The 11235-nt window shown below is 35.8% G+C and overlaps 2 protein-coding genes and 1 pseudogene across 2 annotated transcripts; 2 read left to right on the plus strand and 1 right to left on the minus strand.

Moving 5' to 3' along the window:
- Positions 1–2917: 2917 nt before the first annotated feature.
- LOC120782424 lies at positions 2918–3671 on the plus strand (annotated as a pseudogene).
- Positions 3672–5770: 2099 nt separating this feature from the next.
- LOC120779512 (trypsin-like) lies at positions 5771–6552 on the minus strand. Its single transcript, XM_040111846.1, has one exon. It carries the CDS (start codon positions 6498–6500, stop codon positions 5838–5840), a length of 663 nt encoding a protein of 220 aa, XP_039967780.1. The 5' UTR covers positions 6501–6552; the 3' UTR covers positions 5771–5837.
- Positions 6553–9959: 3407 nt separating this feature from the next.
- LOC120782293 (trypsin-like) lies at positions 9960–10720 on the plus strand. The gene has a single exon (XM_040114497.1). It carries the CDS (start codon positions 10022–10024, stop codon positions 10682–10684), a length of 663 nt encoding a protein of 220 aa, XP_039970431.1. The 5' UTR covers positions 9960–10021; the 3' UTR covers positions 10685–10720.
- The last annotated feature ends 515 nt before the right edge of the window (positions 10721–11235 follow it).

Consider the following 11235-nt stretch of genomic DNA (forward strand, 5'->3'; position numbering starts at 1 on the left):
AGAGGTTGTAACACGTGTTCACAGCTCGAGTGCTATATAGAAACTGAGCTTAGTATGAGACGAGCCGATGACAGTTGGTTGCAGCTGTCAACCCATACTAGGGGAAAAAATATCGCGCTGGCCCAACATTCCCCACCTTCCCCATAGTAGATCGGTCAATGTATGAGATATATAATTGAAGTTCAGGAATAATCTTTTTCTGACGATGTCATGTCTGTCCGTCGAAAATTGGTTGAATTCTGTCAATACCTTCTTACCTCCCATATACCTAATACAATGACTTTCAAATTTACGGGTGACTTTGTGCCGCATATGTACAAGTATGTCGGCCAATATATGAGTTAGCTTAATAATAATATGATAGCGTATTTTTCTTAGAACGGTGCATATTTGAACTCAAAATGACTAAAATCGAGTTGAAACTGACTCTGGACTCCATATATGGGACTAGCAGGTCTTTTGTACCTAAAGGTACTTCCCTGGCTTTAATCGTTTCAAGTTGGGAGAATAGCAAATGTTCATTTAAACCTGAACTTGCAGTACCTTTTCCACACTGGTTTTTGTTTTGTACGTACATATATCAATCTGCTTTAAGATGTAGCCTTAGGTACGGTTTGTGACAATAACGGGAAAGAAAATACCTTTAAGAGAGAAAACTCAATAGATTTTGTTTACATTTTCAAAATTTGTTAAGGTAGAAAAATCTTCAAATTGGCAATTATATAAAGATCAAGCTGGGAGCTGGTGCCTACTGTAAGCAAAACAGATTTGCTCTAATGCTTAAGTTTCTCGGATGAGGATCTTTTGGTAGCAATGTGCAAACAGAACAACAACTTGACACCATCACCATCAATAAACTAATAAATAAATTACACCAAGTTAATAGTTTTTGCTTTGTTATTTTAGATATCAAGAAGGAGTAAGAAACCTTCCACGTGGATGCGAAATATCAATATTTTTTCAATCAAGTGGTGTAACAGCTCCTTTATAGCGAGCTTTATTTCATTACATGCCATTTAGTGGTTTTAGCAATGAGTTCTGAACTATTCCTAACATATAACGTATTATCTATAAATAATCCCGAATAAACACTTTTTGAACTAAAGAACTTAGTTTACATAACGGTGTTTTAGGATTTCATCGAAACAGATTTAAAGATTTCGAAAATAATGGGATAAAATTATTATACTTTATTCTATATTTAAAAGGTGTTTTGCTTAGGCGTATGTCTTTCAATGGGGCAATCCTTTTTGGGGATGATCTTTCGGAGGCTGTTACTTGCGGTACAATCATTTTTCTTTGTCATCTTATAATGAAGAGGCCTTTCGGGAACACCGTTTGTAACTCGTACAAATTTATTACCAAAGTAATAAGTCTGGATTTCGGGAAAAGGTAGAATTTAAACAACGGGCTATATGCCTCCAAAAAGACTTTTCATTAAAACAACTTGTAAATTAATCTTCTTCATTATTTTTCTCTAAATTTTTCACACATTAGTGTGACGTAAGCCATTTTACTTTGCTTCATACGATTCTTCGAGTGTTTTTCCATCGTTTGCTCTTATCGACGGCGGAGCTATCTTTGGTGATAGTAGTACGCATTGCAGAGGTACCGACCTTCTCGTTTATAGCATCAGAAATGAAGATTACTGTTAGCAAGTTAATGAATGAAAATAATTCCATTTAAATCTGTATTTAGTAATTGGTTGAATTATATTTTTAGTACAATGGCAACATAATAATTCGATAATAAACTATTTCTTCCACTTTGTTTAATCAAATAGAAGCTTATTAATGACGTAACCTCTAAGTTTAAGATCACTGATCTATGTGTAATAGTGTGACTTCAGAGTAACGCTTTTGATGAAGACAAACAGTAACAAGTAAGGAAGGGCTTAACTTTAGGTGTAACCGAACATGTTATACTCTCACAACTTGCAAGAATCAAAGTCCGGAAAATTATTTCAATCGGAAAATCTTTATATTAAAATATGGGAGTTGGAATAGCATCGACCCGGTTTCGTCTATTAACATGCCATAAAGTAATATGATGCTTCCTGGTTAAGGTACAGGATGTTCGAAAATTCTGACATTAAATATATATGATGAACAAGTGCTGAACTGTTTAATTAGAAAAATTTTTACCGTAGGTATATAATTAATAATATAAATGAGTGTACATCTTAGTCGACTTGAATTTATAAAAATATACCGATTTTGTAAATACTTAATATAGTAATTTTTCAATTGCTTGTTGTTTAACTACGGCGATGGTAAAATTGCCGGTCCGCCATTGTCGTCGCTCCGGATTGTACTATTGTTGGACGAGTGAGCTCAAGCGATGGAAAAATCTGCAGCAACGGCGGCGGCACTTACACTGGCGACGGCCATGAAGAGCAAGAAGGTGTGTAAAACTTGCTTGAAAATTTTAAGTAAATTGCTTTTATTTATTTTTTAATATATTTCGTGCGACTACTCCGCACGAAACAGATTGCTAAGTCCCAGTTTCCTCCCCACAATGTTTTGTACTCGAAAACCCATTCACCCATTAACCAACTGTTTAGACAACTGCCTACTTAAATATTTACAGTTATATAGAACAATATATATGTTTAATTGTCAGCCTCGTGTACTTTGGTGCTTAACGGAAGTTTTTTTGCACGAATTAATTTGCACAGCTTGTCTACGCTTTACGTAATAGGTCACAATTTAATTAAGTTTATGGTTTTTGCGCAATTACGTAACTTTCCGAATATCAGTCGCGCGCAATTTAGGCTATCATATCGCTGACGATCAATAGATAACTCTCTCAACAGCCAATAATCATACACCAGCGATAGTTTTAAGGAACAACCCGCATCGACGATCGGTATATAAAGAATTGAAAAATGAACACACAGCACAGTCGAAAGCTTTACATCCAGTAAAACATACGCAAAAGCCACGAAACAGTTTACTAATATTTTTGAAATATGAATCAATTACTCGTTTGCAGTTTCTTGTTGGCGATCGCATCGTCTTACGCAGCCGTTGTTCAAGCAGCATCCTATGTCGTTTCAGTTCAAGGAAACGACGGTGGCGACCCAATCTGTGGTGGTGTTCTCATCGGTAAAAAAACTGTACTGACCACTGCGCAGTGCCTGGCTTTCTACGATCCTGAGCAATTGGTTGTTTCAGTAAACAATGGCGCTCAAATCATCAAGCTTGCAGGTTACACTTTCGATGCAGCATTCTGACTTCGTTACCATGGAAAACAACATCGGCCTCTTGAAATTGGCCGAAGCAGCAACGCGCTGATATCATTGATCGGCTCAACAACAACCAGCAACCGGTGCTAGCGGTGTTACCTACAGTTGGGGTACCAATGGCACACTAAACAGTGTCGATGTTGAACTCATCAGCACGAGCGATTGCGGTTCTGGTGATTATGGCTGGAGTGAAGATGAGGTTTTGAATACAATGGTTTGCGGATTGGTAAAGACAGCAACTCATGCGTTGGTCGTTTCAGTTAGTCCAGTAGTCTCCGACAACAAACTGGTTGGTTTGACTGCATGGGGTGGCTGTGGTACCAAGGGTAAAGCAGCTGTTTTCACCGATGTGCCATCTCTACTCTCATGGATCAATAGTAGCCTATAAACTTAGGAATAATTTAAGAAAAGCCTTTCTTCATATCTAAAAGTAAAAAAATTAATAATAATAATAACTTGATGTAATTAATTTATTAGTTTGAGGATGATGGTGGTATCCAGTTGGCAACTCTTTAATGCACAAACGTCGATTGACAGATTTTGGAAAAACACATAAAATTTTTTTCAGATGAGATTATTCTAAATTCAAGCAAGCATAATTATACGTTCCAGTACTGTTTTCAAGTTCTTCAACAATCAAATCACTTACTTCAACAATGTTTTCTGGCGGTTAGGAAGCCAGAACAGATTTTGTTCTCACATATTTCTTTTCCTGAAGCCAGTGAATAAGTTGTGGTAGTATTTTTACAAACGTGAAATAAAAGTAAATGTATATAGTACCGTTTAAAGACAGTAGTGCATACAAATAGAATAGTAGTTCTGCATAGTACGTATCTATTCGGTAAACGAAAAAAGGCATCTAATTCAATTTTCAATAGGAATTGTCTGAAAACCAGTTCACTTCTTAATTAAGAAGATATAGGTGACAGTTTCCCAATGTATCCTTTCAACTGAAGTGCGAGAAACAATGATCAGAAGTACAACTGGTTCAAGCGTAATGTCAGCTGAGATACGTGAATGCCCACTTTATTACTTTTACTTTGTTTGCAAAAAACAATTTCGCATTTACAATGCGCAAATCGTGTAAATATTTGTTCGTCACTGAAATTAGAAACTTTCTAACAAACAGTTGAACGAATTGAAACGAACTCTGATATTTTATTCTACGTTTGTATGCACAACTCTCTTTAAACGATGTGATAAATATTTGCTTTTATTTAACGCTTAGAACAAATACATATCTTGTAGACCTTCAAAGCTACAATAGCTAAGCTCCTTCAAGAAAATTTTTATAGGACTATTACCGATACTGTGAAAATGAATGAAATCGAATGATAACCTCGCTTACTCCCTATATAACGGCACTGTTTAAAACTACTTAAACCACTATAAATCACCAATGCCAGAGGCACTAATTTTTGCCTCCGAGATGATGCGAGAGGGCTTTAAAGGAGCCGAATTTTAGGTAAATCACATATATCAGAATCTGCTAGACTAATTTCATCCAAATTCGGTACATAACATTCTTCTTACATTCTAATTTCACAGTGCGAAAAAGGGCGAAACCTAACGGCAAGCACGCTTACTTCCAATATAACACAATTTTAAATATCTTCTGCTTTTTTTCGATCCAAGTGTACAAATCAAGAAGAAATTAATATAACGGGATAAACCTTTGTACGAATATTCCCTTTAGAGTATTCTCCCATATGACCAAAAATTGTTCAAATCCAAATAAAACTGTTCAAACCCCTAGGTACCGAATATTCGGACCCCAATACCTATAGTAGATCGGTCAATGTATGAGATATATAATTGAAGTTCAGGAATAATCTTTTTCTGACGATGTCATGTCTGTCCGTCGAAAATTGGTTGAATTCTGTCAATACCTTCTTACCTCCCATATACCTAATACAATGACTTTCAAATTTACGGGTGACTTTATGCCGCATATGTACAAGTATGTCGGCCAATATATGAGTTAGCTTAATAATAATATGATAGCGTATTTTTCTTAGAACGGTGCATATTTGAACTCAAAATGACTAAAATCGAGTTGAAACTGACTCTGGACTCCATATATGGGACTAGCAGGTCTTTTGTACCTAAAGGTACTTCCCTGGCTTTAATCGTTTCAAGTTGGGAGAATAGCAAATGTTCATTTAAACCTGAACTTGCAGTACCTTTTCCACACTGGTTTTTTTGTTTTATACGTACATATATCAATCTGCTTTAAGATGTAGCCTTAGGTACGGTTTGTGACAATAACGGGAAAGAAAATACCTTTAAGAAAGAAAACTCTCAATAGATTTTGTTTACATTTTCAAAATTTGTTAAGGTAGAAAAATCTTCAAATTGGCAATTATATAAAGATCAAGCTGGGAGCTGGTGCCTACTGTAAGCAAAACAGATTTGCTCTAATGCTTAAGTTTCTCGGATGAGGATCTTTTGGTAGCAATGTGCAAACAGAACAACAACTTGACACCATCACCATCAATAAACTAATAAATAAATTACACCAAGTTAATAGTTTTTGCTTTGTTATTTTAGATATCAAGAAGCTAAGCTTTTGCTTAAGTTATTCCTAAGTTTATAGGCTACTATTGATCCATGAGAGAAGAGATGGCACATCGGTGAAAACAGCTGCTTTACCCTTGGTACCACAGCCACCCCATGCAGTCAAACCAACCAGTTTGTTGTCGGAGACTACTGGACTACCGAAACGACCAACGCATGAGTTGCTGTCTTTTACCAATCCGCAAACCATTGTATTCAAAACCTCATCTTCACTCCAGCCATAATCACCAGAACCGCAATCGCTCGTGCTGATGAGTTCAACATCGACACTGTTTAGTGTGCCATTGGTACCCCAACTGTAGGTAACACCGCTAGCACCGGTTGCTGGTTGTTGTTGAGCCGGATCAATGATATCAGCGTTTGCTGCTTCGGCCAGTTTCAAGAGGCCGATGTTGTTTTCCATGGTAACGAAGTCGAATGCTGCATCGAAAGTGTAACCTGCAAGCTTGATGATTTGAGCGCCATTGTTTACTGAAACAACCAATTGCTCAGGATCGTAGAAAGCCAGGCACTGCGCAGTGGTCAGTACAGTTTTTTTACCGATGAGAGCACCACCACAGATTGGGTCGCCACCGTCGTTTCCTTGAACTGAAACGACATAGGATGCTGCTTGAACAACGGCTGCGTAAGACGATGCGATCGCCAACAAGAAACTGCAAACGACTAATTGATTCATATTTCAAAAATATTAGTAAACTGTTTCGTGGCTTTTGCGTATGTTTTACTGGATGTAAAGCTTTCGACTGTGCTGTGTGTTGATTTTTCAATTCTTTATATACCGGTCGTCGTTGCGGGTTGTTTCTTAAAACTATCGCTGGTGTACGATTATTGGCTGTTGAGAGAGTTATCTATTGATCGTTAGCGATATGATGTCCAAATTGCGCGCGACTGATATTCGGAAAGTTACGTAATTGCACAAAAACCATAAACTTAATTAAATTGTGACCTATTACGTAAAGCGTAGACAAGCTGTGCAAATTAATTCGTGCAAAAAAACTTCCGTTAAGCACCATAGTACACGAAGCTGACAATTAAACATATATATTGTTCTATATAACTGTAAATATTTAAGTAGGCAGTTGTCTAAACAGTTGGTTAATGGGTGAATGGGTTTTCGAGTACAAAACATTGTGGGGAGGAAACTGGGAATTAGCAATCTGTTTCGTGCGGAGTAGTCGCACGAAATATATTAAAAAATAAATAAAAGCAATTTACTTAAAACTTCAAGCAAGTTTTACACACCTTCTTGCTCTTCATGGCCGTCGCCAGTGTAAGTGCCGCCGCCGTTGCTGCAGATTTTTCCATCGCTTGAGCTCACTCGTCCAACAATAGTACAATCCGGAGCGACGACAATGGCGGACCGGCAATTTTTACCAATACGCCATTTTTACCATCGCCGTAGTTAAACCACAAGCAATTGAAAAATTACTATATTAAGTATTTACAAAATCGTTATATTTTTATAAATTCAGGTCGACTAAGATGTACACTTATTTATATTATTAATTATATACCTACAGTAAAAATTTTTCTAATTAAACACTTCAGCACTTGTTCATCATATATAATTAATGTCAGAATTTTCGAACATCCTGTACCTTAACCAGGAAGCATCATATTAGTTTATGGCATGTTAATAGACGAAACCGGGTCGATGCTATCCCAACTCCCATATTTTAATATAAAGATTTGCCGATTGAAATAATTTTCCGGACTTTGATTCTTGCAAGTTGTGAGAGTATAACATGTTCGGTTACACCTAAGTTAAGCCCTTCCTGACTTGTTACTGTTTTGTCTTCATCAAAAAGCGTTACTCTGAAGTCACACTATTAAATTGATCAGTGATCTTAAACTTAGAGGTTACGTCATTAATAAGCTTCTATTTGATTAAACAAAGTGGAAGAAATAGTTTATTATCGAATTATTATGTTGCCATTGTACTAAAAATATAATTCAACCAATTACTAAATACAGATTTAAATGGAATTATTTTCATTCATTAACTTGCTAACAGTAATTTTCATTTCTGATGCTATAAACGTGAAGGTCGCTAACTCTGCAATGCGTACTACTATCACCAAAGATAGCTCCGCCGTCGATAAGAGCAAACGATGGAAAAACACTCGAAGAATCGTATGAAGCAAAGTAAAATGGCTTACGTCACACTAATGTGTGAAAAATTTAGAGAAAAATAATGAAGAAGATTAATTTACAAGTTGTTTTTAATGAAAAGTCTTTTGGGGGCTATGCCTTTAAATTCTACCTTTTCACCGAACTCCAGACTTATTACTTTGGTAATAAATTTGGACGAGTTGCAAACGGTGTTCCGGAGAAGGTCTCTTCATTAAAAGATGACAAAGCAAAATGAGTGTACCGCAAGTAACAGCCTCCGAAAAGATCATCCCCAAAAAAAGGATTGCCCCATTGAAAGACATACGCCTAAGCAAAAAACCTTTTAAATATAGAATAAAGTATAATAATTTTATCCCATTATTTTCGAAATCTTTAAAACTGTTTCGATGAAATCCCTAAAACACCCTTATGTAAACTAAGTTCTTTAGAAGTTCAAAAGTGTTTATTCGGGATTATTTATAGATAATACGTTATATGTTAGGAATAGTTCAGAACTCATTGCTAAACCACTAAATGACATGTAATGAAATAAAGCTCGCTATAAAGGAGCTGTTACACCACTTAATTGAAAAAATATTGATATTTCGCATCCACGTGGAAGGTTTCTTTCTCCAATAAAGCTTGTTCACGTTTACTATTATCTTGTTGAAAAAACTAAATAATTTCTATCAAGACTTTTTTACGCACGAGACAATTCAAATTATCGAACTTTTGCAGCAATTACTGTTATCTGTCGACAGATCTCATTTATAATAACAAACTAATTTAATTTATTTATGATTATATATGTATGTGAAAAAAATTCTAAGAAATTATAATTTCGATTTACGATGTTTTTGTTGTGATTAACCAATTCTTAAGAAGGTAAGGGTGCCAGTTCTGCAGTAGATAAGGCAAAGCAACATCCTCTATTAGTTCCTATAATGAAAACATTTCAAGTTCTATGCTTTAACATACATATTAAGTTTATCGTTTGTTGTCAAGCATGCCTAAAATATTTATTATTATTATGAGCAAAAAAGGTTACATTTCGGTTATAGAAATTTCAAAAGTCGCATTAAATACATCGACGTTCCCCCACCATCACATACCCAGTATCAAATTTTGAATTTCTAAATAACGGTAAGGCCAATAATAGCCTGTCATCAGTTTTGACATTGATGAATTTGCTACATTCTCCAATGAAAGGCTCCTTCATTATACCATTTCCTTTGTAACACCCTTCATATTTCCTTCACTTCATGTTTAGATTGCTATCAGATTTAAATTTTCTTTATGGCAAATTTGTGAAAATAAAATAGTAAATTAAAAGCCGGATATCTTACTATCAGTACTTCTGGTATAGTTTGACATTTTTGATGTTATACATACTCAGAACGTTTTGACATACCGCCGCCACTAGTGTTGTTGCAGTAACTTTAAATATTCGAACTATAGAAACGAAGATGGAAAAGGCCGATTAAAGTACACATTCTAACTGCATTCACTAAGGGTTTCTAAGCAGCAAAATAGTTATTAATATTTATCACACCACATAACAAGAAATAACACATTGATTCCATGGGAGAATTAGGAATTGACAGTAAGTTATGTTAAGCAGATTGAAGTTCCAAATCACAACATGTCCTGTCATTATAAGGAAAACCTCTAAGAAGTTCATTCTTTGAAAATGCTAAGTATCACAGGGAGTTCTCAGCGTCACTATAAGGGGAATAACAGCATACACGGCAGTTCGACTTGCTCAATTGTAGCTAGTTGTTTTTTATTGTTAAAAGAGTTTACAAAACAAAGTCTGCGGGTATAAAAAACCTGTGCAAATTAACTTCACGCTAACAGGTTCCATTTGGTACCAAAAACACACAAAACTAATAATTGAAAAATATTAGTTATACTATTTAACTGTAACTATTTAAGTAAACAGTTGTCTAAACAGTTGGTAAAACTTGTCAGCGGCTTGGAGAGTATAAAACAGCTTTAAAATGAAACTGGGCCATAGTATTCAGTTTCATGTAGAGTGAGTCGCACGAAATATACTAAATAATAAATAAAAGCACTTTTCTTAAAATGTTCAAGCAATTTTCAAACGTTTTCCTGCTGCTCGTGGTCGTCAGCAGCGCCAGTGCTGCCGCTATTCACGCCGACTCCTACGTCGTTTCGGTTCAAACATCCGCCAACACTACAATCTGTGGTGGCGCTCTGATTAACAAAAATACAGTGGTGACTTCAGCGACGTGCTTGGCCTTCTACGATGCTGATCAATTGGTTGTTGGTATAAATAATGGCTCGCAAATCATCAAAACTAAAGCGCACAGTTTTAAAGTAGATTTCGATTTTGTCACCATGGAAAATGATGTGGCCATCTTGAAATTGGCGCAATCAGTGAAAACTCGTTTTATAAAATTGGCGAGTAAGGAAAGAAAAACCGGTGCTAGCGCTGTGGTCATAAACCCCAATTTAGTCGAGGTACCTGTGACCATAATAGAGTACAAAGAATGCATTTCTGGAGATTATGGCTGGAGTGAGGATGAAGTGTTCAGTACAATGGTGTGCGGCCTGGTGAAAGAAAATAGTGTTTGTGTCGGACAAGCGGGCAGTCCTTTAGTCTCCGAAAATAAGTTGATTGGTTTGGTCTCTTGGGGTGGTTGTGGCAACAATGGCCAGCCAGCCGTTTTTACCGACATTCCGGCGTTCCAGTCTTGGATCAAGCAAACCACAAAGCAATTGTAAAATAAATAAATAAATTTTATTTTTACTTTAAAATAATGTCGTAAGTCTTATGGTTATTTTTATACGTTTTTCGTAATAGAAAGCCAGCTATAGCATAAGTCAAAACAGTAACAACAAATAGTTGCTTTAAAAAGCGGCAAATGAAGCGTATTACAGCTTATTTTTTATTATTTTCTAAGAATGCTTTAATAGTCTAAAATTAAAACAACAAATTGATAAGCCATATTCAGAGAACTAGTTTAAGTTCAAGTTATTGTTATTGAAGAATTTTAGTAAATATTTTTCGGCACTATTTCGATGCATAGATAAAAAAACGTATTAAGCGCACAACACTTCACATAATTAATGGCTTCGGCGGTTATCTTGTCTAGCCGCTCACTCAATAAATAATTGTAGTTGTAATTGTGAATGAAGTTGATCAGCATCGCACCGCTTCAAATAAATTCTTGAGTTATTTGACGATAACGAAACTCTGTGCTAAGCTAAAAACTATAATGTTTAGAAGGAGGTAAAGGAGAACTAAGGTCGGATGTAGACGAAGATTTTAGCAA

Source organism: Bactrocera tryoni, chromosome 1 (assembly GCF_016617805.1).
Source record: "Bactrocera tryoni isolate S06 chromosome 1, CSIRO_BtryS06_freeze2, whole genome shotgun sequence".
Taxonomy (NCBI): Eukaryota; Metazoa; Arthropoda; class Insecta; order Diptera; family Tephritidae; genus Bactrocera; species Bactrocera tryoni.